At 38.5% G+C, this 27,844-nt stretch overlaps 1 protein-coding gene across 9 annotated transcripts in view; it reads right to left on the bottom strand.

The window, feature by feature from the left end:
* The window catches only part of EYA1 (EYA transcriptional coactivator and phosphatase 1), a 158,838-nt gene that overhangs the window by 42,167 nt on the left and 88,827 nt on the right, over window positions 1-27,844 (bottom strand). For 5 of the 9 annotated variants that reach the window (XM_063170283.1, XM_063170290.1, XM_063170275.1 and 2 more), the window contains 7 exons: window positions 26,883-26,952; window positions 26,333-26,478; window positions 22,142-22,279; window positions 15,541-15,623; window positions 14,932-15,118; window positions 4,196-4,335; window positions 2,904-2,987 (listed from right to left, as the gene is read on the bottom strand). In XM_063170283.1, the coding sequence (XP_063026353.1) occupies window positions 2,904-2,987; window positions 4,196-4,335; window positions 14,932-15,118; window positions 15,541-15,623; window positions 22,142-22,279; window positions 26,333-26,478; window positions 26,883-26,952 (848 nt within the window). The remainder of the gene's footprint in view (window positions 1-2,903; window positions 2,988-4,195; window positions 4,336-14,931; window positions 15,119-15,540; window positions 15,624-22,141; window positions 22,280-26,332; window positions 26,479-26,882; window positions 26,953-27,844) is intronic. The other 4 variants (XM_063170256.1, XM_063170238.1, XM_063170265.1 and 1 more) reach the window with 3 other exon arrangements.

Consider the following 27,844-nt stretch of genomic DNA (forward strand, 5'->3'; position numbering starts at 1 on the left):
AAGGCTCCAACTTTTTCCAAATGCCAAAACTTAATCAGCCCTAATGTCAATTAAACTAACTGGTAACTTTATATTTGATCAATACATCTCTCTCTGTACATAGTTAAAAAAATTCAAAAGCAAATGAAAATGTTTTGGGTTTTTTTGTCTAATCTTCTGGAAGGGCATATTCTTTGAGTTTCATACATTTCCATTAAATTCACTAAATTCAAATTATCCTTAAATAAAAATTAATGTTTTATGGAATAATTTTTGCCATGAATGTATAAACTGAAAAATAAAGGTGTTATTATGTTACAACAAAACTGAAGGAAAAAAGCAGGAGGAAAATAGAGCACAATAGCAGCTAAAGGAGAGCAGGTGATAAAAACAGATGTAAAAGTAAGAAGATACAGAAAAAAATGGTACAAGGAAGAAGTTAGGAAGAATGAGGGAGAGAATTAGGCAAAGAAAATCAATCCCTTCAGCAGCAAGGCCAAACATCATTCATAGTCATTCACCATGAAACTCACTCAGGCATTATGAAAAGAGCTGAATGCCAAGTTGCCAAATCCCCTATTATTTAATTAGGACATTCTTGTTTGTTTGAAGATCCAGCTTTTGTATTTTAATGATTATGTGATCACCCTAGACTTAATTTTTTAAAAGGGCATTTCTAGCCCTCACCACAGCACAGATTTATAAGAGAACATGATGTTGGGTTGCTCATAAACAAGAATACAGGTGAAAAGAGCAATAATTCCCCTCAACTTTCATTTTTTTCAGATTAACTAACGGTCCAGATTTCTGATTTTAAGTCATTAACCAGAGGCAAACCCTCTTTTAAAAACATGCACCTTCTGCTGCCACAAATAAACCCTAAAATTCTCATGGTTTAGCATGTTTGCCTTGAACATTTGACACTGTCTCTCTAACATCCCTGGAAATTACTAACTGTTGTCTGAAGCTGTCAATAGCCCAAGAGAAACTCTGATTTGAATGAAACCTTAAGAAAACAAAACCAGAATGGCAGTTTCATGGCATCATCTGGGAGCCACGGACAGGCATGTTGCTACCCCTCACCAAAAAGATTTCGTACTTATCCAAAGATTAAGCAGCAATGCCATGATTGCTCTCACCATCAACAGTTGGCTGTCATTTAGCAGTGCAGGAATATTGTGCCAGATGCCATGAAACCAGAGCCAGCTGGGCAAAAGCTGCATCTTATGTAAACAGTGCCAACAGAGATCGAGCTGCACCCAGGAGTCAGCTCCCTCCTTGCAGCACACATATTTATATCTCTTTGCAATTGAATCCCAGCCACTTTCCTCAACTTCAACCATCCAGCAATAAAGTGTTTATGTTCAGGTTCTAATTAATGAATCCACTACAGGGAACTAGTAACAAATGGAAAAAATATGCTCACATTAGTACTTCTATGGCAGTGACTAATTAATTAGGCTTTCCCAGCACTACTCTGCTGGCCAAAAGCCAGTGGTGAGATTCTGTTGACACTGAGCTTTTTTGTGAGCATTGGGATTTGTTCTCCTCATTCTGAACTAAATTGTCATAGATTTTGGGATACCACACAAAAGCTGGTTTTAGTTTGAAAAATGGAAAACAACTTTTGGTAAATATTTAATACCCTTCGGTAAGTGCTTTTGTCCATACATATCCATACAATAATTGTTGAAACATTAAAGTTTCAACAATTAAACTAAATATATAAACATAAAAACTAAAATAAATATAAACTAACAACACCTAGGAAACCAAGGTTGCTGAATTAACTAAATATAAACTAACAACACCTAGGAAACCAAGGCTGCTGAATTAACTTGCTTTTCTGACATATAATGAAAAAAACCTAATTATATTCTTTAAACAGGTACACTGTTATTACAGTAAACACTTCTGCAAACAAACCTTACCTGAACAAGGAAGAAAGGTTGCAAAGTAGTATTGCTTTAGACTTTTATAGTGCAAAAAGCTATTGAGAGAAACTCAGAACCTGACCCAGGCACAGACTGAACTGGAGGTAGCTTTGCCCTTCACTCATCTGGGTGCAGGGTAAAACCTTTTAGTGCTAAATAGAAGCTTTACAAGAAGACATAGGCATTACACAAAGCCAGACAAAGCTATGTAGCTGTTCTTTACACATAGAAATTTTTGAGGTTAACAAAAAATCACATTGCAGTCTTAACTCACAGGAGGTGAACATAAAAGGCTATAACAGATTTTAGCACAAGCTGTTAACTTTCAAATACAATCCTGACAAAAAGAACTCTGATCTCATAAGGACATTCCTTCCATAAACTGTTCTTATTCACCAAAAATCATGTTTCTCTTCTGAGAATTACAAGGAAATCTGCTGTCTGCAGACATATTCATCAGTCCAGTTATGATTTATAGACTGTGCATAATATAAAGATTTGACTCATAAGCAGACTTTTGAAAACATCAGTCAATATTTAGATTTAAAAAAAAATCAAAGGTAAAAAATTTTAGATTAATCTGGCCATGTCCAAAAGCATTCTTCCTCTTTCCCTCTCAATACAGAGCACAGCCAATCCATCATAGCAATCATTCCTGGAACTCTCTAAAGGGATGCAGATCTTCGCAGATTTTGATGATGTCAAAAGGTTTCAGACAACCTGTATCTACAAACCAAACCTCAAGTGGTCAAAGTATTAAGTTTGAGTATCACAAGTATCAAGTAACCCAACATTATCTAAATATGTACTGAACACAAGAGCTGAGCAACTGCAAAGCCTAGACATGTAAAACAGCTTGATATTTTTTTTGTCTTGTAAGGCCAGTACCAGTTTGCCTCTATAAATCAACTAATGTTCTGGTATTCCTTGTGTATCAACCATAAACCAGCAAATATTACTGAACATTTCCACCAGTTTCTTGACACTTACCCTTCCATATCTGTTAGCATAGGACCCTGTAAGCAAGGAATGGAAAATGATGATTGTCTCATCCAAATCCCAAATGAATACTCTCTGTAAAAAGAGAATCAAATCAATGTGTTCCTTTGTGAAGCTAATACTTGAAATGGAAAGTTAAAATTTGAATCAGTAAGCACAAAAATGGGAAAATTGTACTGATATGGTTGCATATTAAAACCATAGCTTCCCTGCCATTTATTTTCAAAACTAACAAGTAGGTTTTTTTTCCAGGGTAGGGTAATACAATCTGTTAGCTTTTTACTATAATTTCCATTATATCAAATACTTCTATTAGAATAGAATTATAGTATAGTCAAATATACACAGAAAATGAAACTGTACAATGCAATTTTTGAAGCTTGATGTGAGATAGAAACTCAAATAAACAAAGAGAAGCATCTGAAAATTAAATCTTTGGGGTTAGAATTCTGTATTTCTGCAAGTCTTACAAAACAAAAGTCTTACAAAAATTCATGTAAGTGCCCTTGAAAATTACCTCTAAAACCAAAACAAAGCAGACTGCTGCTAAGCACTTTGTTTCCCTTATGTTAAATTTAATGCATTTTAGGCATCTGAAGAACAAAAACTATGAGCTTGGAGGATGTATGCATAAAACTTATGGCATTAGTAAATAATTATTTTGCTTAGAGACAATGGAAAATACTTGTTTTAAATTTGTCCTCTGACCACACAAAAAATGATAACTTAATGAAAAATAAAGTGTTCAAATACAAACATTTAAAATCCTGGTGAGATTGTATTTCCCATGATGACAAATGGGGTAAGCTTCTGGAAAGGAAAAGTAATGCAGTGTGGACACTCATAGCTGTGGTGTGTCATTGGAGATGTGTTCTCAACATAAACCATGGGCCACTGGGAGGAATGTGAACAGGGCATGGGAGAACAAACCCCACTATTGTGCTAGAAGTGTCTCTTGTCCAATTCAAAACCTTTATTTGCCTTGGGAAAAGATTGCTCCTTTTTTTTTCTTTCTTTTTTTTCCCCATTTGGTTTGTTTTGGTTTGTTTGTTTGTTTGCTTTGTTAATCAAAGGAGAAAGAAACACCCAGTATTTTTCCAAGGAAGTAGAAGCTCTTCCTGAAGAAGGTTCTTTAGAAGAAAAATCCTATTATCTATGGAAATACTGTTAGGAGAAAGGGAGTTTCAATGCCACTTTATTTTTGATGCATAAATAACACTTTGTGTGAAATAATGATAAAAACAAAATTCTGTAACAGGCCAAAGATATTTCATATATAGTACCTCCAGATCAGAGTCAGGTGGTGGTGAAGGATTATTGTTTCTTCTGCCACGTCCACGTGATTTCCCATCTGAGCTCCGACGCAATCTGTCTGAGTCTGAATCTTTAATGGGGGTGGATGGACTGTGGATTGTGCTGTATTCTGTCACAGTAAAGAAAGAACACTTTTACCCTTCAGTTCAGCACTCAAAATGTTCAGCTTACTTGCTCAAACCCAGTCCTAACTAGAATAATGAAATATAAAACAGTAAGAGGTCATATCGATTCATAAATTAATTCAATCTAGCTCAAATTTTATGTAAAAAGAGTGACAAGCGATTTCAGTAAATGCCTATAAAAGACTCAGGAGATAAAAACTTCATTGCTTCATTCCTTCGATTATTACAAGATTAAGCAAACAATTTTACAGGATGCCAGTTTTTCATAAAACAGCATTAATTTAACTCTAACTTTTCAAACTTAAATACCTTAAATGCTTTAAAATGACTGTTATGGTGACAGGTAAGAAAAATCCAACCAGGTGTGAAAAAAGCCCAGACAAATATAAATTGAAATATTTTCCAAATTGCCTGGTTGGACACTCTTAGATTGCTACATTTGAGCCAGAAGAGTAGGATTATTCCAAGATATAGCATAAACCAGAATATTTATTTTCCTACAGTAATTTAAATGAATAAGTGTTAAATATGCATCAACTGAAGGTGAGATTTCAAGTATTTTTAAAGGCCTAATCAACACTGAACATTTCCAATGAGTACCTTCAAGACAGGATACAAATCTTTACAAACAGTATTGCATGCTAATTATTATGCCACATTTATTTATAAGAATATTTACTGTTACTGAACAGCTGTAAAAAGAGCGATGATTCATGTAGATAGGAACAGCAGAGTTTTTCTGAAAACATGCAGCTTTGAAGATATTTTGCTACTCTTAACATCCATATCATAGTGAATGCTTGTACATTAACAAAGCATACACTGAGCATCAGTTTTCCTTCCCATTAATTTAATTAGCAGTACCGTAGTCCTTAGAAATGCAACAACACATTTTTAAATCTCTTTTGAAAACTTCCTTTCATAGTCTGAATTTCAGAAATACTTTTATTTTGATGGTCACCATGATTTCTTTTTGTTTTTCCTAAAAACACTACTTTATGAAGGCAGCTGCAACTTTTAAGTTTTTCAGTTTTACTGCTAGGTTAATATTAACTACTCTTTAGAGTTCAGTAGATGCAAAATTTTAAATTTGAATCTGCCTAGACCACAACATTCCAGCTTGAACAGACAGGTATACTTCTCACACAAGGGATTCTCTCTCCTAGGAAAACATCCTGTTGAGGTCAAAGGTTAAATTAAGGAGGAGACTCTGGACATCTGTGTAACACCACATATGCACAATTACTCCAAATAATAACAGTTACTTGTCCTGAATGAAAGGAAAAGGTCTTGAAATTCTCATGCTCAGCCTTCAAATCTACACTTATTGAGAATAGCTCACATATTTCACCTTATATATTTACTTAAATATTTCAGACTACATCAAACAAAGATGTAACTCAAAGTTAAGCAGAGAATCCTCTGAAAACATTTGACCTATACTAAAACCCCATAAAATAAACAGACCAGAATTTCTTCAACAGGTATACTGGTGATATGATGTTCTAAATACGTACTTCAAAACTTAGATGTAATGAAAAATTGCATTTTCTATTGACTAATTTAAATTTCAGCTGCCTTTGCTCTTTGACACTGTTTTCAGGAGTTTGGCTTTAGTTCCCAGTTTTAGAAACTTTTCTTACAGACATGCTATGCCTGAAAGCTTCAAGAATTAAACTTGCTGGAGTAATACTAAAACAAGTAGGGAACAGGTGAGATGGAAAGAGTATAAACAAAACTCCATGACAAATCAACAAACAAGGAAACCTAAATGAGTGAGGACACAGAGCAGAGCATGGTGGGGGCAGGGAAGAAAATCTGTCTGTAAGAGGCATCCAGCTCTCCATCTTTGCAACACTTTCACTTATGAATACTTCATTTAAAATTTTAAACACAGGGCTGCAAGTTTGGGTGGAGGCTCATTTCCATTTCCCCTTCCCAGGTAATCTGTCTGGATGCACCAGACTGTCACCTGACAGAAAAACTCCCAACCCTGCCTCAGGACCCCTTCTTGGGACCACTGTACTTCCATCATTCCCAAAAACATTTGTCTGTCCTGCTCTTATGGATTTCCCCAGGAAATCTCTGCTGCTTGGACAGCTGCATCATAACATACAACTTCAGCATTCATTACAGCAGTAGAAGTTTAATCTGTGAAAGTGGGGGAAAATCACTCCCTTCATTGTATCTGCATGCATTTGAAGACTGTTCACAGATCCCCTTTGTTGTTTAATTAACCCTTCCCTGTCAATCTTTGCTGGGGTCTGATTCTTATTCTCTACAATCTCGCCAAACTGGACAACATAATGCAAAGCAAAATCAAGCAAAGCTTGACTTCCTGAATGTTCTGCAGGCTACCCTCCCAGGACACCACTTGGCCAGAAAAAAATTGCACTGTCTACAATATTTCCATAAATATTGGACTGGGCATTCCTAGATTGTCCTCTGAGGAAGAAGTGACATTGAACTGGTTGTTTCTCCAAGACTTGGCCAAACCTTGCGCATGACTGAACAAGCAACATTGCTGATACCTGCAGCTCCTGAGCCTGCTGAGGAGATCAGTGTGTTACAATGTGACAGACAGCAGTCACCAGTGGGGGAAAACATGAGGTTGCGTGCAAGAAACCTGTTCCATGTACGTGAAGGGAAGCCTCTGTGTGCACGGCTGTGTCACCAGCTCAGTGTCCAATGGTCACTCTCAGGGCCTCATAAGGAAACCCAGTTAAAGAAGTCAGCGTCCACCTGAGCCCTGAGCTTCAACACGCCCAGCCCTGAAAAATTCTGGAGAAAGAAAAACAACAGTGGCTGAGGGTACTCTGTGTGCCACTAATGTCTGCAGTACTGAGAGGGCTCTGCAGGGAAAGGTAGAGCCTGGAAGAAGCTGCCAACATTCCCTGTCCCACATTTGTGCAGTTCATCATTCCTGCCTAAATGTATACCTCACACCTGCTCCTATTCAGATCACATCTCCATTTTTTGAGTTCTCATCCCGTTTCCAAAGGCCTCACAGCCCCTCTCAGCATGGTGTCATCTACATATTTAATAGGCAAACACATTCTGTTCTGTCACATAGTGATTAATGAAAATGTGGTCTGGTGCTAGGCCCAAGGCAGACACTGAGGAATGCTGCTGCAGCCATCCCTCTGTTTTAGCAGTGAGCTCTTACTAACTCCTCTCTGGACATGACTTCCTGAACTGCTTTTTATCCTTCTGCTGCAATTCCTGCCAAACTGCCTTAGCCTAGCTTGCTTTTAAAATTGTTAAGTGAATTGTTAATTATATTAAGTGAAAAGATTTAACTGCCAGGGGCATCAAAAGACTTGCTGAAGTCAATTTACATAGACACAAATAATGTTATCACTACACTCATTACTCTATAATCATTGCTAAGAGAAGGTTAATTTGTTCAACTTCAGCTGACTTGTACCAGACACTTTAATACTAGCCAAGTGAAATGATGATTTTTCTAAAACACTGAATTCAATTTTATCCTGTCCTTGAGCATCACAAACCCAAATAAGTGCAGGAGAAAACCCTGCCCTGCACATAATCTTGAGCAGAGAAGAGGGTGAGGATCAGATCCATTGCCTGCCCAACACAAAAGCAAGATCACCAAAGGGAGCTGGCTGCAGCCTGGTTAAATACAAGGAGTTCAGATAAAACGAGATTTGTCCACATTTTGTAAAAAAAAAAACCCCATGCCAGCCTCTCAAAATGTTACATGGGTTCAAGAGGGGCCTGAATACATCCCTGGAAGTGAAGCATTCAGGGTGCTACATTAGCAAGTTGGATCAGTGGGATCAGGCAAGTGGTGGCAACGACATCAGGCTCTGCTGGCTGTTTCTGAGAGGTTGTTCCAGTGCAAGTGCATTCTCAGCTGAGCTCCTGGGCACCCTCAGAAGGGCTGGAGCAATTAGGAGCTGTTCTGGAGGACACTTTCCAGGTCAGCTTTGACTGGAAGGACTCCACTTGGGTGCCCTAGGACTGCTCTACTGAGCCGAAGCTTCAAAATTAAAATACTAATGCAGGCACACCCTAAACACACAAACAATAGCAGGTCTGGAAATCCCCCGAGACAAAAATATCTGGGATCTGGAAAAGTGCTTAGGGCAAATCTTACACAAGCCCAGCCTGCCCTTGATGCTCCCAAGGTGCCTGCTGATGGCCCCTGCAGCAGGCAGGGTACAGCCTGCTGGATCCATCAGCCCACACTGCCAGTGCTGTGGCTCTGTGTTGCAATGCCTTCACAAATTTGTATTAATAGCAACAGTTAATATTAAAAATTTGTATTAATAGCAGCTGTAGCAACAGTTATTCTTCTGCATCCATGGACATACACATCATTTTAGATCTCCCTGCTATAGCAACTCTCTGTTCTTTGCTCCAGGCAGACACGAAATGTTATAGGTTACTTCTGCTTCACCTTCTGAACCTTGGATAAGTATAAAAGTCTCCCTCTTGACTTCTACAGTCAGTCAGAAAAAAAAAAAAAAATACGTTTTAAGCCCAGATTCTGTAAATATCTTGTTTTCCAGGTGTGACTGGTACTCCCCTGCTTCTGACCTGGTAGCAACCCCTGTAGCATACAGTGACATCAAGCCTGACAAAAACATAACTGCGAGGAATGAAATATGTTTACATTCTAGCCTAACTAGAATAAATGAACCAGACTGCATCAGACTTTCCTCTCTGCTTCAAGGCACCATAACACTGCAACTTGACATGAGAGTTCATCAGTTTATAATTCCCTTTATACATCACTCTGGGCAGCGTTGATGGTTTTGTCACACAGGACAATTTTCCATCATCTCAAAACTAAAACCACCTTGACTATTTATGAGCTGACAGTACAGCTGCAGAGAGAGCATTTGCAACACCATATTCTGTAATTCATTTCTGTTTGTTATGAAAATCCCCCATAGTAATTGCCGCATTTTCTTACTGTTGATTTCAATGTACAGCAATAGTGTCCAGTGACAAATCTGGGGCAAATGGCTACGCCAGAAAGCCCAAAATCAAGTGTGTCTTTAGGTAAATCCAGCTGGTGTGTGTGGGTAGAGCTTTTGCTGCTGACAAAGGCGTTGCAAATTTTATTAGACTTTTTCCTTACTACACTGAAAGGTTATGCAAAAAAGAGTAAACGTACATTATCAAAGTAATCATATCTCATGTCACAATGTAAATCACATGGATAAGGTGGGTCCAGGGTACTTAGTACGGTCAAATGTCTCTACAAGTACCTATGTACAAAAAACATTCCATTTAGATTGTGCCCCGATTAATGGCTTTCCCTTAAATCTTATACTTCATTTTGCCAGTGTTATTTCAACTTCTGTGTACCAGAATAAAAATACAAGATTCAAATAATTTGAATATGTCAGTCTCACACTATGATTTTCTTACTTTGCATAATTAAAGTTTCCTTTTGCATAAATAAAACTAAACACAAATTCCATGAGCACCTATACAAACTTCTGCTTGCATACAACTGGACCAGGATTGAACATTGCAGCAGAATCAAGTGTATTTGTGGATGTTCCTTTTTTTACTTGTCCACTAAAAAAATAATACTGTATTAGCAGTAAGTAAAAGCACAAAGTAAATATTGCAAGAAATACAATAATGCCTGCTGTCAGGATCACAGAAGTATATGTCTAGTGCTGTTTTGACAAAATGTCAAAATCTTCACTTGAAAAACAAATTTAATGTTTGTATATTGAGAGTTAAGAGCATGCTATTATAAACTTGACAGAAGCTCTCAACAGTCTGTTAAAAATAGTGGCAAAAATGACTATTTATTTCAAAGCCTGGTTGAGGTTTTGATTTAGGTTTGCATATTTAAAATAATGACAAAATATCATATATAACAGTATTTATAAATATATATGACCACAACTGACAGTGGTCCAGATTTTTGTCCTCCAGCATTCTTTATCGAGGAAAAAACATGAAACAATCAATAATGAACCAGTAGTACCTGTATCCTTATTAGTTATTTCTTCCTTACTCATCAGTTCAGTTTTCAAACAATTTGAAATCATTGTTACTTTTAATCCCACCAAAACCAAAGATAAGCATCCCAGGAGAACAATTATTATGAGAAAAGCAAAACCAGTACTGCACTTTGCTATTCACCACTGTATGCAATTTAATTTCTGTTTTGACAGAATTTTCTGTGATTTTCCTTCTTTGTATAATATATCCTCTAGATTTACTCTTCATTTATATTTATGGAAAAGAACAAACATTAGAATACCAGAAATGTGCTGCAAATATAGCTGCATTTTTTTCCATAGAGGAAAGAAAAGTCGTCTATATAAACTATTTACCCTCTTTCACTTTTGTGTCTCTAATTTATTGTTATGAAACATGATAAGAAGAAACTGTAAAAGTTGCTTTCCCTTTTGTAATACTAAAGATGATATAGTACTCAAGGAAAAAGAAGTTTAGTCTTTAATAGCAAAATAGTGGCCCATGTCTGAGACCAAGTTTTGCTGGCTGGCACAACCCCTGTGAGGTTTTTAATCTGCATTGAGAAGTATGTGAGTAATATGAAAAAAACCCCAAACCTTCCAGTAATATATTAAACACACTTATTACAGAAACCAAGAAAAATGAAAGAGATTGAATCGCAAGAACAATGCAAGTCTCTCTTGTGAGAAACACTGTTTAATAAATTATAAATATATCATCATATGAAACAGAAGGATAAATTCAGCCTTCCTGACTGAATGAAGAAAAAATATTGCACAAATCAAGAACTTTTTATTACAATTTGTGATGATGGAGTTGAAATATTGCAAGAGAAAATTATTATGGCTTTATAAAAGGTAGTTTTATTTCCATATTAACTCCTAGAAATAATGTTATGAATGTTACACTAAGAATTTTTGAGCATCAGGGTAGGCATAGTGAATGGGGGCATAACTCCATCTCTCCAGGGTAAATTTCACCACTGGCAAACAGCTGGAAGGTAAGTAAGAAAGCATAAAAAGGACAGACATCCACACAGCACTAATTAATCCCCAGTCTCCACTGATCTGCTGCATCAAGAATTTCTTGTTGTCTCTGTAAATTTAATATTTGAGCTTGTCAAAGTTAGGCTTGAACTGGCACAAACATTTTGCATCCACAACATCCTGCAGCAAAGAGCTACACAGCTTACCTACATGGAACATAAAGAAATACTGCTTTTCTTCACTCAACCTATTTCAATGAATTTAAATAGTGGAAGGGAGAACAAATATTTGCTCATTTATCTACTTCTATTTCATATTTTTAATTCTTATTACTTCTCTTAGATACTACAGCTTAACAAAAAATCTGCAATTTTCTGATTACATCACTAAGAAAAATACAGGCTTTTGTTCACAAGAAAGTAACATTAATTTCTATATCTGATTTATGGATACAAAGACTATAAACATTTGGGCAATGAATGATTTTATCCTGACTGTGGTACAAGAAAGTTTCAAATCCTGAAAGCGAAGAGAAAGAAGAAACACTGAGCATGGAAAATCCCAGGTTTTTCTGCAGGAATTCCTGCATGTTCAGGATTGCATGGCAAAAACTTTCAAATTTAACTAGTAACTGAGGAAAATCATAAAAGGATTATTTTATATTTGGACAAGGAATAAAACATATTTGAAGTGAAATTATCTGAGATTTCTGAGTCGGCAAAACTCTATTAAAAATGTCACATGAGCACAAAATTACTTTCTCCCTTTCACATTTTTCTTACCAGACTCTTCTGTTTCACTTATTGGCCCAAATTCATAGAAACCACCTATGTCTGTCAAATCATTCTGGTGCCTCTGTAAAGTCTGAAGGCTGTTCTGTGCTTGTCCTGGCATAGTTCATAACCACATGGATTACATGTTTTTTTTTAAATATAGAATATGTCTAAGGACAGACAGCTGCAATTCAGCAGCTGGAGCCCATCCTACAAAATGTGATAGCTCTGCACTGCTCCCCACATCCCTCATATGAAACATTCCAGTTGTGGTAAAGAATCAGCAGCCTAACTTGAGCAGATGTGGCAAAACAGCTTACAGAAATTTTACTAATTGTAATAAAAATTTGTTTAATTTGCTGTTTTGTTCTGTGTTTTTGACCCGACTGTGAATGTCCTTCTGTTGAATGTGCCTTCCACTTGTCCCCACTCCACCAGCATTTCCTTCCTATATGTTGATCCCTCTTTTCTTTGAGCCCAGCCTTGCTTTGTCCTCCAAGCAGGCTGTTTATGACCTCAGCTGAGGGCTGGCAATAAACCTCAACAAGAAAAAAGCACAACCATTTACTGTCCAAGGAGAAATGGCAAGCACAGCACTGGATTCACTGATGGTTCCTTCTTTCCTTTCTACCAGCGCTGAAGATGAGGGAGCAGAAGATTCCTGCCTAATTTCTCCTTAGGAAGCCAGCACAGGTATGTTAGCCACTTTAAACTGTTTTCATGCCACTGGAGAGGCTTTGGCATCTCAGGATTAAGACTCTTGTTAAACTGAACTCTGAGAAGTGTTCATCTCTCTCCAGGCAATACAGAAGGAGCCTAAATGAGCTTGATGCTAACCTAACTGCATAAAGAAAAAAACTGCATAAAGAAAAATGGAGAAATTTGGCCCTAGACCTTCTGCTGATTGCAACCACATTGATGGAGATGACTTTCACCAGTTCTTTCTAATAGGTACACAGGTACCACATTTAGGTACTTTCCTAAATGTGTCTCTGCCTCTGGTAGAGGCAGCCAGCCCATGATAACTCCATTGCCACATTAAGGGTTGCTATTTGCAAACTGCTGGAAGGAACATTTTCTGAACTGTTAAATCAGTAATGTTAATGTCTCGGGAATGAAATGGAAGTCCCAGCAATGCCAGAGGAGGTGTGCACACGTCTGAGAAAGGGCTAAGCAAGCAGTGGTAGGGCATCCATGGATGTACAGCTTTCAATACATGAAATAAGAAATTAGAAGAAGGATTAGGTGCAGAACTCATCCATGAGAAAGCTCACCAAATTCTTTCAAATTTTTAGACAAAACTGTCATAAGAAGAACATGGAAGATGTGGGGGAGAAAAGAAAGACTTCTTAAAAAGGAACTGAGAAAAGTTCTGTTCAGGCTTATAGAGCACAGAAAACTATTTAAATAGGAGGACAGTCTTTAACTCACTAAGTTTGAGCTTGGGAATATTATACCTCCTCTCTTCATATGCACATTTACTATAGCTTTTAGGAAGTAAATGCTATAGTAAAGATCAATTAGAAAAATGCATGCAAAAATATTGCAAAAGATCAAGACACAGATGATACAACGATTCAATTTTAGTATCTTGATAACAGCTAAAACTTGATCACCGTAGGGTTTTGGGCTAAAGAGGAACTTAACTGCTTCCAACTTAAAAAGAAAAGAAAACAAAATCACAAGAAAACAAAAGCAAAAAATTTTCAACAAGTGAAAAGCAGGATAATTATGCAGACATCAATATGCATCCACATCTAAATGCCACAGACCCCAATAAGCGCTCACATATTTAGAAAGATTCCTTTCTCAAATACAGTGCACACACGTGACCTGGTGTACATAAATGCACACACCAGCTGTATTTTCTTCCTTACTTGCAACAAATGTCTCAAAAAAGACAACACTGCATAACATTTTCTTCTGGTTCACACTCAGGCAGAAAAGCAACAGAGGCCTAGCAAATTATAGTAAAATTCAGCATTGCACATGGAAGATCAGTCCCATCAAGTGCTTCAAGAGAACTAAAACCAACCTCATCCCAAAGAAGCCAGAAACAAAACCACCTGATAGCACTGCCAAATCATAACTGCTTCTTCCTGCATTACTAAGAAACACATCTGCAATCTTGGAATTTCTCTCTGACAGACTTCATACCTCTGCCATCTACTAATGACTGACACACCTGATCTTTTAAAAAGATGGATTTTAACTTCTTTTTAATAATGAGAAAAGTATTTTTCACCACTCATTTCCAAAAACAGCTGGAGCAGTTTGGCATAAATGTTCAAAAAGTATCTCAACTAGTAAAGGACTGCCAAATTCCACCAAGAAAGGTAAAATGACTGGGAAAAAAGAATAAGCCACTGAAAATCTTTTCTTAAAATGGAAACACTTGTGCAATTTCCACTCTCCATTGCAAGCATTATTATGTCCTCTGAAAGAAAGAGCTCAAAAGCTCTCTTTCAAGTAGACAGTTGGGTTATGGTTCGAAGGCCTCTTGATTTCAGTTTTAAGAAAAATCAAAGGGGTTTATCTTAATGAATACAGAGCTTAAAAGCACCAGGTTCTTGTTTACTGTTAAGACTTATTCATACCCTGCAATTTTTAACACACTTTGCAAATAAATACAAACAACTTGTATTCCAGATAAGCTTTAAAAATGTTACTGATCCTCTTTTTTCTTTACTCTATTTTCTGTTAAAATCTGTCCAAGATATGCCACAGGCTCAGGATTAAGAAATAATAATAAAAAAAAATCAACCATTACACGAAAAAAAATCCAATTCAATCCCCTTTCAACTTACAAAAACGTGCCTCATAGGGACCATAAAATCCATGTAATTACCTGCTGCAGGATCTGTAACTGCTTGACTGGTGATGCCAGATGGTGGTTCTTGGAGCTGGTATGTTGCATTTGTGGAGGGTGTCGTAGGGCTGGTGTTGCTGTTTGTCATGTAATGTGAAGGGTATGGTGAGCTATTGTAATACTGTGCATATTGGCCCTGGCCAAAACTGGGATAGGAGGGATATTCCTGCAAGACAAAAAAGCAACTGAGTAGCCCATCAAAGTTTTGCTACTTTTCAGTATAAATTCCAAAATATAACTACAAACACATGTCAGACTTTGAGCACGTATGCTTCCTGGACTGGATGCTGTAGGACCTAAAACTGTGAGGCAGTAAAATGAAATCTAAATTACACATAATTAAGTATGTCTTCTCATACAAGCAGTTTATTAGACACACTGCTGAAGATGCGTGAATAAGAACATGAATAAGAACATCAACCTCTGACAATTAGCTCTCAGATGACAGATTGAAGAAAAACATTTATAAACATTTTAGTTTGACTTGAAAGATGACAATTTCTTTCAACAAACTAAGAGCTATATTTTTTCAGCAGATGAGAATTCTAAGTTTGCCAAAGTTTGCTGAACTCCTATTAACAAATTTACCTGCTGTGAACTATTAAATCCAGTAGAATTTGTGAGTGAATTATTTCCTGCATATATTCCTGATGATGTTGTAAAACTGCTGCCTGAAATGAAAGGAAAAATTATGTGAATTACTAAAACAAAGTATTGGAAAATAACTTATATCACACAATTATATCATAACATTATGGCATATTTGTAATATTTCCCATATGTTGACCGATTCAGCTCTATAACATGTTAATACTTAGAAAGTGATAATTCATAGTTCTTACACTCTGTGTTTCATTATTACAATAAAAAAATCCCCTTGAAATTTAGACTGGAATTTTGGACCCACCTCAGGTCTCATTGAAAATTCAGCTATCACACCTCTTTAAATAACACCCAGCACTGTGGAAGTAATGAGGGTTTCTTTACTTCTTTTTTTATTTTTCTTTTTTGTTGTTGTTGTTGAACAATAAGGGCTTGTCCTGAGAGACACCATCTCCCCTCATGAAAACCTGGTGGCTCTGTTTCTCCTGCCACCTTTGAGAACTGTGTCCTCTCCCCTCCCTGAGCCTCAGCCCCTCACAGGAGCAGCAAAAGCCATAACTCCCTGCTCCAAACAGCTCAATCCCACTGCAAAGCCATTAGGACTCACTAATCGATCAGAGACAGCCTTGGGCTGCAAACCTCCCCTCTTTTGACTGAGTGTACTGGGCATGACACAAGAGAAAAAAAGTACCTCTCTGAAAAGGGAGCCCCAAGATGGAATTTAGCCCAGAGACTGAATTGCTGCCTTCATCTCCCTCCTCCAGCTTTCATGAGCCACCAAAAACAGACAGATGGGGCTCTCTAATACCCAACCTGAGAAGCTGTTCCACTAAAAGGGCAGTGACCCCCTTTCAGCTGTCTTGCCCTCGCTGGCTGTAACCCAGGAGTGACACAGCCACCAGTTGAGACATATGGATGCACAGGGTGAAGCTACATAAGCCACCACAAAGTCTGTAATGAGGCAACCTCTTGAACTCATCCAGCAGGAGAGCATCAGTCAGCACAGGTTATTAAAGTGCACAGGTTGTTTACAGCCTCCCTCACCACCAAAATCTGCCTCAGTGCAAAGATATACAGAGACTTTGGGGGTAAAACTTGCAGGTGAGCAAAGGAGACAAGGAGGGATGAAAATCAACAGGGAGTCAGACACACAGATGCACCAATCCTCTGACGTACCTGACACAACTCAATTAATAAACAAACCCAAAAAGAGGTTACTCATTGGGAGAAGCAACATTTCTTGCAAATCCAGAGGACAGAATGCAGGCAGGGGTCTGTACTTATTACAGCCCCTGAAGGACATTTGTCCCTCAAAATGCTATTTACTTTTCTTAAACAAAAAATACCAGACCAATAGGTATTGTAGCTAAGAGAAGTCAGAAGGAAAAATATTTAAATGTTTTGACTGCAAAAGTTACTAAAACCACATACAAGTTAAGTCTCAAAGAAGTAGATGAGAAGTTCAACAGCAATGGGAGTAAAGGATGAAGCTTAAACTTAATGTATGAAATAACTATAAACATTTATCTTCTATCTTCCACTAGTGCAAAATCTCTGATTGTTGATAGATGCTACTAATCCTGTGAACTAAAATCAGATTACTTCAGCAGAGGAGTTGACATCCAAGTTTAGCAGATAGTACAGATAAACAGTACTAATGAGAAAAACATGTTGTTTTAAATTTAATTTAAAATTGGAAAACAGATGTTATTTTTTTTATTGTGACAAACACGAAAGCCAAAATACATCTGAAAAATATTTTAAATTGCAATTTGAAATAATATTTTATTTCTAATAGTGCTCTGGCTGGAAAACCATAAATCACTGTGTCTCTTCTTATTTCTAAAGGTTTTTTTGCACATGCAGTAATACATTCAAACCCAGGTTTTAAAGGCGCACAGTTTGAGCCACTCTAAAAAGATATAAAAGGCCTCTCATAGTCATAAGTAGAAAAAAACCCAGACTTTGTTTGAGGAATATATTGTCTTTCCTCAGAAAGTTTGGAAAATAATTTGCAAGAGCAAATGAGAAAAGTAATTACATGCCAGCCAGCATCTCTCCCTCTCAGACAAAGACACACACACAGTAACGTGCAGATCTCTCTTTCATCTCATGGTCAGCACTGGCTTCTATGGAGGAGGGGTAAGGGTCTCCTAGACCGTAACAAACGTGAAGCAGGTTTCTCAGAAACAGCTCTGTGGGCCACCCAGAACTACAGGCCTGAAGTTGTTTTTAAAATACTCCTGATTTTGCAAATTGTTTTTTAAATATTCAGCCATAACATGGCATAGAGCCGCTACCCTGCTTTAGCCGAACAAACACAAAAATAAGAATCACTACAAAACGTGCAAGATTTACTGCCCTAAGCTGGCTGGCTACATAGCTTTAAAATGTGATAAAAGCTGTAAATTGCAGGTCAAAGGTCTATTTTGCAAAGAGCTCTGACCCACATTAAAGCTGGGAATCCCAGTCAGCATCGGAAGGCGGCCGGACCCTGCTGCGAGTAGGGCGCGCTCCAGGTGCGGGGCGCGCCCTGTGCCGCCGCAGGCACGGGATAAGGTCCTCCCCCGTGTATTGGGACAGAAGCCCATTTGCCTTCCTAGCTCAGTCTCCTTGCCATGGGCTATGTCTATCATCAGGGTACAATGTATGAGGCAGAAGTTTAGTGCAGCTCTCTTGGGAAAGCCTTCGACGGCCAGATGGGCTATTTAAGCTCAAGGTTTCTTCCGTTTGCTTACAGTGTTTAAAAATCCTTGGCAAACTCCCCCTTGTTGTCCTAGTAACTGCTTAGCCATCCAGCACAATATTTTTATACTGTATAATAATAACCAAATACCTTAACATTTACTTTTTTACGGTTGAATTCCCAAACCGATGGGATAGTTATGCTCTATCATCACAGCCTCGGTAACTAAAGCAATGTCAGTGCTCATCACAGGTCTAGCACCCTTCCAGTGGTAGGGTACTCGGTGGAAGGTACAAGCCATGCTTTTTATCACAATCAAAGGAGACCCAAATAAGACATTTGCAAATGGAGTTCTTTCCTTGCTGTTTCCCCCAGCCCTTCTCCACTCCATTTATCCTCACTGTGCAATCCTTATAAATCTGCCAATATAGGAACAAGGGCCCATTCCCACAGCCATTAGTCATGTAAGTGGTCTTTCAACATCTATGAAGCAACTTATATGAAAAACAGCTTAAGGAACACACTCGTTAAATAAAGTAGGGGGGGGGAAGAGGGGAGTGGGGAGATGGGTCACAGAACTGCCTGAATCCTCTTGTCACCTTCTCCCCTATGCACTCTGTTAATGAGATTATAAATTTGTGACAAACAAAAATCCAATTACCAGAATAAACTTAGCAAGGAGTCACAGGCAGCAATTCTCCTTACAATTTTCATAAGCTGGCAGCCTCTCCCCCCACTATTGTTGGGTGACTAATGACGCTGTAATTTTAGCAGGGTCAGGAAAAGCACTGGGTTTAATTGGCTGCACACGCACCGCGAGGCAGCGTCTCTGCATTGCAGGCAGACATCCATCCCAGGGAGAGGAACCAGAATTAACTCCAAAGCTTTGGAGCACGAGGTAACCCCAGTCAGGGAACACGAGCAGGACAACTGCAAGGCCGCTAGGAAATCCCCTTTGCCGCAGGCAGGAATGCCAGCAGGGCCCCGAGCCGCTGTCATGTAACGCTCGGCTGCGGAGTAGGTTGTGGGATCCATTATCTCCATTTAGCAGCTCAGCAGCTGCACGCAGGAGATGAAGAACAGCTATTGCAGGCTATGACAAGGCTGGGGCTGCAGCCTGCCCATATACTGCTAGAGGGAAAAGGGAGAATAAACTCATTTTCCTCTCTGGAGGTTTCTGCACAAACAACTGAACAGCAGCGGCAATAACCCCGTCTTCTGTCATGAGAATCAATTTTGTCCTTAAATAATAGTTGAAATTATGAATAGGTTCTCCTTCTGAAATTAAATCAGGAAACAAATGTTCCTGTTTACTTTCAACAGCTGTTCAATCAAAAGGAAGAATTAAGTCAATTTAGAGTTGTTTCAAATACACAGTTTACTTAATGAAAATATCACTAAGACATATATTCTCACATGTAGTACAGACATATATTGTCAAACATTTAACTGCAAGAAAGACCTGTTCAGAAATGTGATTCTTTTCTACTTAGCAACTAACAGCTCCTCCAGTCCTTTCATTTGAAATATTCCCCTTATTTCCAATCTTATGGTCTCTGTAGAAAACCAGTCCTTCCCTCACCCACACATTGTGCTATTTATGAGCACAACAGAAAGGACATGCACACCACAGGGATGCTCCAAGTCTGACCTGTGGCTCTTCTGCCCAACCCAGACTGTCAGTGATCCATTGACTTCCACAGGTGGGCAGCTCTCAGCCCAAGCACAGCACCGCTAGAGCACAAGCCAGAGTAAGACCTCCCTCCCCCCAAGCCCTGCAGACAATTCCATCATTAAATCAATGCTTCTGATCCTTTTCCTATTAGAGCCTCCCAACTGGGTCATCTTTAACATATTTCTTTTTGCAGAATATTTTAAGATCCTTGCTTCTCAAAGCATACAGGGAAATGCTTTCCAAGATGTTACCGTTCCATCTCTTGCCAACTGTCATCCTTTGCTGAGCTTGAAAATTCTGATCTTATACAAATTTTGCATATAGCAAAGAAAAAAAAAAGCAATGCCCTTTATGGCAGACTCTGTAGTATATTGACGGAGTCCAAGCTCTGCACTACTAATGCCAGCATTCACATTACTTACAGCTTTCACTTAAAATTTTCCAAGCACTCTCTACATTATCCTTTGCTGCTCCCTCTTCCCTCCCTCTGTTGAATGAGTTTCCCATAGACATCTGCAAAACTATTTCCCTGCCCTCCCTAAAATCCCTTTTTATTGACATCCCTCTGCTTGAAATCTTTCAAAAAACACCTTTAGAGCTGTTAGATAACCAGTATGGGGTGCCAACTGTACATTATACATAAGCAGTGTCACCTTTATTGTTTCATTAGGCTCTTCTAGTCTGTATGTTTAATTTTAGCCTCCAACTTCAATGGACTATATTTTTATTTGCCTGTAGAAGTAAACACGACAGGATCCCAGTATATGACTGTGGCATGAAGGCACTACTGCAATAGAAATTATAGGCAGCCCAGACATGATTTTTCAATCACACCATTTTCTAGCAACTGTGAATTATCAGTTCCTTAAAAGCTGAAATGTTGATTCAGAAGTTCATATTAGCTGCTGCTGGCAAACATTTTGAGTTTTCCCCTACAGAGAGGTAGGATTTTTGGAGGGGGGAAGGTGGGTGTGGAGAAGGGTGTGGAGGTGTGTTTGTTTGAATTCTTTTGTGTAGCTGCCTGCAGAAAGCAAACCAGTAACCTTGTTTGGTTATATTAACTCTGACGAGGAGAAGACCATCAGTATTCAGCATGTAGATGAAAATCCATGTGCTACTCTGGTCCTGTCCCTCTTCCCTGTCAGAGCACACTATAAATCAGCAATATTTGAGATGTCAGATGGTCACTTCTGCCCTATGGAGCTACTCAACACGCAGTTCAAAAGAAGATTTAAAAAAATACAACAAAAAACATCTCTCTTGAGCCTGAGCAAAGTACAGGATCAATGTATCCTTACAGCTGTGGAACAAAAGCAAAATTTTATTCACTTAGTCTCTGAAAGCACTTCTGCCTCAAGACATTTCATGGAGTGTTTACTTGGTGGCACACAGTTTAGACTGAGCTTGGTAATATACAAAAGTGCAAAGCTTATAAAAAAATTTGGTCAATTTCTGTGATTGATTACTTATTTCAACAATTCCAAAATCACAACACACCTGATATCTACTGCCAAATTCAGGGGTGAAAAGGCCTGCAGCAGACATCCCAAAATAACTATTTCTGGTAAACAAAGATTTTTTAAAATATCTGTTAAATGGGAACAATCCCAAACCAGGCACAACCAGTGACTTCTCAATACAGAAGAGAGAAAAGGAATTGGGGGAACAAAGTGAAAAGACATTAAGTAAACTAAACAGGCAAGTACAGCTACAAAATATAATTGATAATAATAGCCTGCACATACAAAGACTTACAGCTTTTAAATAGACTTCAAAGAAACAGACTTCAATCATTACTTAGCTACCTCCACAGCTGCAGTAGGTATTTTTATCTTCTTCTCCCTCCTCAAACACGCTCAGGTGTCAAATTATATTTGGCACTTCCTAAATTCATAATCCTGTCACGTTTTACAGGACTAGCTTTGTCTCAGTCACTATTTGCTAAACTGTTGCTATTCAGAGAAACATTTTTTTACTGTAACAACACTAGAATATTTTGCTATTTAAAATTTAATGAAACAAGGGGTCTTCTAAACTGCTGAGAGCTGGCCTGTTACTCTCTCAGCAAAGGCAATCATCATTTCATCAACAACTGCAATAAAATCAGAGCTAAGAGCTCAAGCAAACATTCATTTTTATTCTAGGAATATAACAAAATAAGGAGGAAAAAAACCCACCACAGTGTTAACTACAGCTAATTAATGGTAATATCTGTTTATACAGACCTTGCATCTGGTAGCTATAGGGAGCCTGTCCAGGTTGAGGTGTGCTAAAGCTGGCACCATAGCTGAGAAATCCTGTTTGTCCAGGTGACTGTGACTGTGCCAATCCACCTTCTGTCTTGATGCCTGCCCACAATGCACCTAAATCAGTTAGTGACAGCAAATCTATTTGTTCATATTCAAACAGGGATGGAAAATAAAATCACTTAATTAACAGCCATTTTAACATATACCTACTATTGCCTGAGAGAACAAATATTGAGAGCATGCACAAATTAATAAGGTAATGGCAGTCTAAGAGCACACTGAAAACTGAAGTTCACCAGGGAAAGGTTAAATTCAAAACTGTGTTTCCAATAACTGCAAAAGAAATTTATACATGAACAGGAAGTTGCATTATTCCTTTTTCCCTCTCCTGCCAGAGGCAAACTTTTCCATATATTCATGACATTACACAGAGGTAGATTAGCAACTTTATATGAATTTAATGAAGCATAGCATAGCCAAGCTCTCCTGCCATCTACCCATTAATGACATAAATGAAAATTGCATTGGATATTATTCCTACATGAAAATCACACAGCTCCAAGAATGGTTTTTTTAAGAATTAGAAGTGGATAAAGAAAACTAGCATTTTTCTCTACTAGTATTAAGTACAATGATGATTTTTCAAAGGTAATTAAACGTTAATTCAGTTCTTTAACAAATAAGCACCTAAGAGACAGGAACTATTCCTGAAGCAATCTCCTGAACTGGGAAAAACATAGCAGAGTCATTAATCTGGTGGAGAAATCCATTACACACCACATTACTCTCTCACTTCCACATTTAGTTATAAAATAATCCAAAGTCTGATCAGTGAATGACTTGCTGCCCAGTTTCAGTGATTCTTCCCTCAATTTGTAAGGCAATGAGCAAGCAAATATCAGCAGGCAAAATACTGAGGAAATGCACACAGTTCAGCCTCTGTCTCTTAGTTTTAATTATAAGTTTGTCCCAACATGAACTACCATTTAAAAATAATTATAGCCAAAGTAATGGAAAAGTGATACAATATTCTTAGGTTTCACTGTGGCATTTTGTGATAACTCATTGTTCAGAAACCAACAGTATTTGAACTGGATTTACTAAGTGTGAATTAGTAACATTCATTTGAAAATTACTGTTAATCTAAGTTCATTTCCTGGTTGGATTTTTCTTTAGACAATATTCAACAAGGTTTCAAGGTAGGAGTGGGCTCAGAAACTAATGCATTGGCAAAACTTCAATACCTCCCTATATACAAATGGCAGCAAATTTTCTGCCATCTAAGTAATTATTTTTCAACTGTTGTCATTAATTAACCTCAATTCCTTCTGCCAGACCTTCTAACTGCTGAGCTAAACCTGTTTGCTTGTTTTTCCCTGATGCTTACTTGATTCTTCTGTTTCATGTTACAATTAAGCAGTTCGAATGACGAATCTCGACACCTCATTTCCAAGGGGAAACTCCTGCTGTGGATGGCTTGGTATCAACAATCCCTATTTGTTATCTGTTTAAGGACTTCTGAAATGCTGATTAAATATGGCTTAGAGAAAGTTTAACTAAATCAAGCATTAAATTTCTAGTCTAAATTTCCCTTAGCAGCCTGATCCAACACACCATCTCAGACGGAGCAGGAGATGATCAAAAGCAGCAGTAGGAGGATGCCACTTGAGTGAAGACAACTTGGCACTGACATGCCCTTTTGCAAACCTCCATGCTATGAAGAGCCTTTCATCTCGTGGGACTTACACTTGCTCTCATCCCCAAAGCCTTCACTCATCAAACCTTGATGCTCCCTTCTCCCAAGTCTAATGTACTCAAGGAAGTGGGAAGGGACAGTGACATAAGAGGACTGCCAGGATTTGGAAGGTAAAGAAGTTGGGAAGCAAAGCCTGTGCTAGATGCTGGTGCTGGAGCAGGCAGGAGGAAAGAGCTTCAGGAAATTCTCCAGCCTCCTCAGGGGCTTTGCAGATGAAGCAGAGCCAGGAGCCCCAGGGCAGCAGCTGTCAATGGCATTCCCCTCCACCCCCCTTCCTGCCTGCATGGCTGCATGGCTGTGGAGGTGGGGAACTGGAAAAATGAAGAGGCTAGAGGTACAGCTGAGCACCTTCCCAAACTCTGCTCTAGAAAGAAAACCTGGGGCAGGCTGATACAGGAACTCACAAATACTCTTTCTTCCAGTAGACCCAGAGTAAAGAAACAAAAAGAAAGAGGCCTCAACTCAGTTTTTTCTTTCTTTCTCATAGGCATAAGTCTTCTCCCTTTATACTGCTGTAAGATTTCTGCCTGGATGAAAGGCAAGACAGAGGGTACATGGGGTCTAAACTGCAGATCAAAGAGTAGAATTCTGGTTCTAAGCAAGGCTTCAGCTCTTGCCTATTGCAAATGAGTGTCCTAATGCTCCCCAATTTCATTTGGGAGCACAGATTATATGGCATGCCTTAAATAAGCAAAAAATATATGTTAAGTCCTAAAACTTTTTAATAGTTATTTGCTTTTAAATATTACTCCTATAAAGGACATCAGCAGGAGCACCTTAGCACCAGCCACAAGGCACAAGTCCGAAAAGAACAAAGCACATAAAAATTCTCTTGGCTCAGGAGCTGAGGATTTCAGTGGTCAAAAGTAAGCTCTGCAATGTAAAACATTGCAAATTTATCTGAAGTCCTAGGCATGGGGGATGGACTAGGCAAAAAACCAAACCAAAACAAAAGAGCAGGCAGGCATGTTAACCCCCACAAGCAGTTGCCAAGTAAAGCAACTCTCAATTACAGCTCCGACGACAGTGAGACAGCTAAACTCAAGTAGTGAAATCAAGGCCTGGCTGAAGTCAGTGGGAATTTTAGAGCTGACTTCAGTGAAGTCAGGATTTAATCCAGAGGAACCAAGCAAAAAACCAAAAAAGTCACAGTTTGGGCTGCCCAAACATAGCAGTCAGCCAAGTATGAATACGAGGTGTCCACAGGAGAAGCAGGTCAACAAAAGCAGGGTGGGGAAACAGGCTGTTTGTTATCATCCCCCCTGATCCAGATGGAATTAGCAGACAAACTCTCATCAGCAACAGGAGCTCTTGTGTGTGTCTGTGTGTCTGTGTGTGTCCAAGACTCCTCATCTCACAGTGTAAGTTTAAAATGTGTTCATTCGAACTGAAGCTAAAACATCCAATTTATAATAAGAAACCTATTTTAAAGTAAGGGAGAAAATAATGCATTTCTTTTGCCTACTGTTCACCATAATCTGCCATAGGATATACTTGAGATCCAGTGGATTTTCAGCTCGCAGACTTCAAGATTCACCAGTTTTGCACTTAAAACTTTTAATACTTTTAAACTGAACAGCTTATATGGCAAGTTCTGTCCTTTTGGTATAAAACTTATATTATCTGAACACATTTTTACAAAATATACTGCTCAAAGCATGTGGATTGTATATTTTTAATATATTCCCCCAGAGGAATATAAGACTTATTTTCTAATAATGCATCCTTGCTGCTGCACTGCTATGTGGTCTGCCAGCAGACAGTCTGGCAGGAAAATGGTCTCACCCATGGCAGCTTGTTTTTAAATTAAATTTTTTGGGAAATATTTGCTACTTAGTACTATCTCCTTCATCAGGCAGACAGAGCTTTAGTGGCAATTTACCTCAATTTTCACCTCCAGGGAGTTTTAAAACATTGGAAAATGAGATTTTTTTTTTTGATGGAGGCATTTTTGAATCTTTTTTTTTTTTGCCTGCTGAAAATCAGCACAGCCTCGCAGATTCATCTGGGTTCTAGTAATCTGTACCAGCTGAAATTCAGACTTTAACATCCCGATGTAACCTCACACACTGCTGGGGAGCAGAGCCCTGAGCAAGTCACCAGGGGCTGGGTCTGTTTCATGGAAACCCTGAGATCTCTTTTCCCATTTCACTGCTGTTTTTGATGTCACCAACAGAAAGCTAACCATGAACCTCTCCTCCTGACCCCAAAATGGCGTTTAGTTTCTTGAGTACCTTTTTAGCGCTTTAATACATAAATTAAACATCACTCATTCCAAGGTGAGAAAACTAACAGTCTTCCACAAGAAATGCTCTAGTGCTGTCCCACTAAGCACTAACCTAAGGGTCCCAGAGGCTTGATCTAAAGAACGTTTACCTGAGGAATAAAAGAGCACGGCCGGGATTTCTTACCATAGGAAGGGATTCCGTAGGGCTGGCCGGGCTGGGGGTAGGTGGCATAGGCTGTGGCTTGCTGCATTCCCGCTGGGAACTGTGCCTGCCCATAGGCAGCCATCGTTTGTGAGGACGGGGTGGGGAGAATGTGTGGGTAGGGTCTGCTATTGATTACAAGGGACAGAAAATAGGACAGACACTGCATTAGACAGACATGCACGTACTTATTTTTAGCTTTATTATAATCCTGCTGCTTCATTAACACATAATCATAGGCTGTGCTAGACAATGGAAACTTTAGGAGACAAAATAAGAAATAAATAATAATAATAATATAATAATAAAGAAACCATAAGAAATCAATAATAAAAGAACAAGTGAAATACGTACTTTACAAATATTTTTCAAATACATTCTTAGCATTTAAAAAAAAATTCCCTAGAAGCTGCTGCAGTTCAAATTATGGCTTAACAGATGGATCCAATTATTATTTTAAATGAGGTTAAAATCTGCCTATTCCAGTTATTATTATTACTACTACTATTATTATTTTAAAAAGATATCATACTTGGAAGGGTAAATCTGTGGTGGGGAGAACTGGTGTGTTTGTCTTGGGCTGAAACCGCTGCTTCCAATTGCTGCACCAAGGAGAAAAGAAAGCATACAGAAGTGTAAATACACACACCAAAGATAAATATTATTTTTCCTAATAGAATTTCAGAGTATTAACAAGATTTTAATTAAATTCAAATATCATTGATATCTTAGATAGAAAATAATATTTTATGAGGAACTATACAGGAATGCTTAACATTAAAATCTTGATTGCAAATCTCAAATACTAAACTGCCCCTTTGTACAATTCCTGAGCCATAGTTTATTCTTTGGTTGCACACAGGCAACATTTTCAATGCAAACAACCTATTTCCTAATGGAAACATTTCCCTTCATATTTTCAAAGGATTGTTGATATCTCAAGTGCAACATTTTATTAACTTTTAGAATTTTTAAGACCAACATTTTATGAAGGAGCTTTATGCGTGCCTCGATTGGAAACACATGGCCCACTTCAGAGGACACGCCTCTTTTTAAAAAAAAGAAAAATTCCTAATACAGACTATGTATTACCTTATTTCAATTCTATTTTTTTTCCACCTAATCTGCTGTCTAAAATGCTTTCAGCCCTTTAAATCAGTATTGCAGAAGGATGTCCAGGGTGCAGATGCAGTCAGTGAAACAGGTAAGCGGAGGAGGCTGCACCGCGAGCGCTCCCCGCGCAGCCCAGCAGACACGGAGCCTCCCCCAGCACTGCTCACTGCTGTCAGCATCTCTGGGTGCTGCTCAGAGCGTGGCAGCTCTGCTGGCCTCCTCTGCTCAGGACAATATTTTTGGGAGCCCTTCCATCTCTGGTTACTGTCTGGGTGTCACTTCTCCTCTAGGTCCCAAGGTGGGCCTGGGAGCCTTTGCCAGGAAAGGGTCAGCAGCAGGTTATGAGACTACTGTAAGATCAGACAGCCCGAGAAACAACAG

This window comes from Melospiza melodia, chromosome 1, assembly GCF_035770615.1.
Source record: "Melospiza melodia melodia isolate bMelMel2 chromosome 1, bMelMel2.pri, whole genome shotgun sequence".
Taxonomy (NCBI): Eukaryota; Metazoa; Chordata; class Aves; order Passeriformes; family Passerellidae; genus Melospiza; species Melospiza melodia.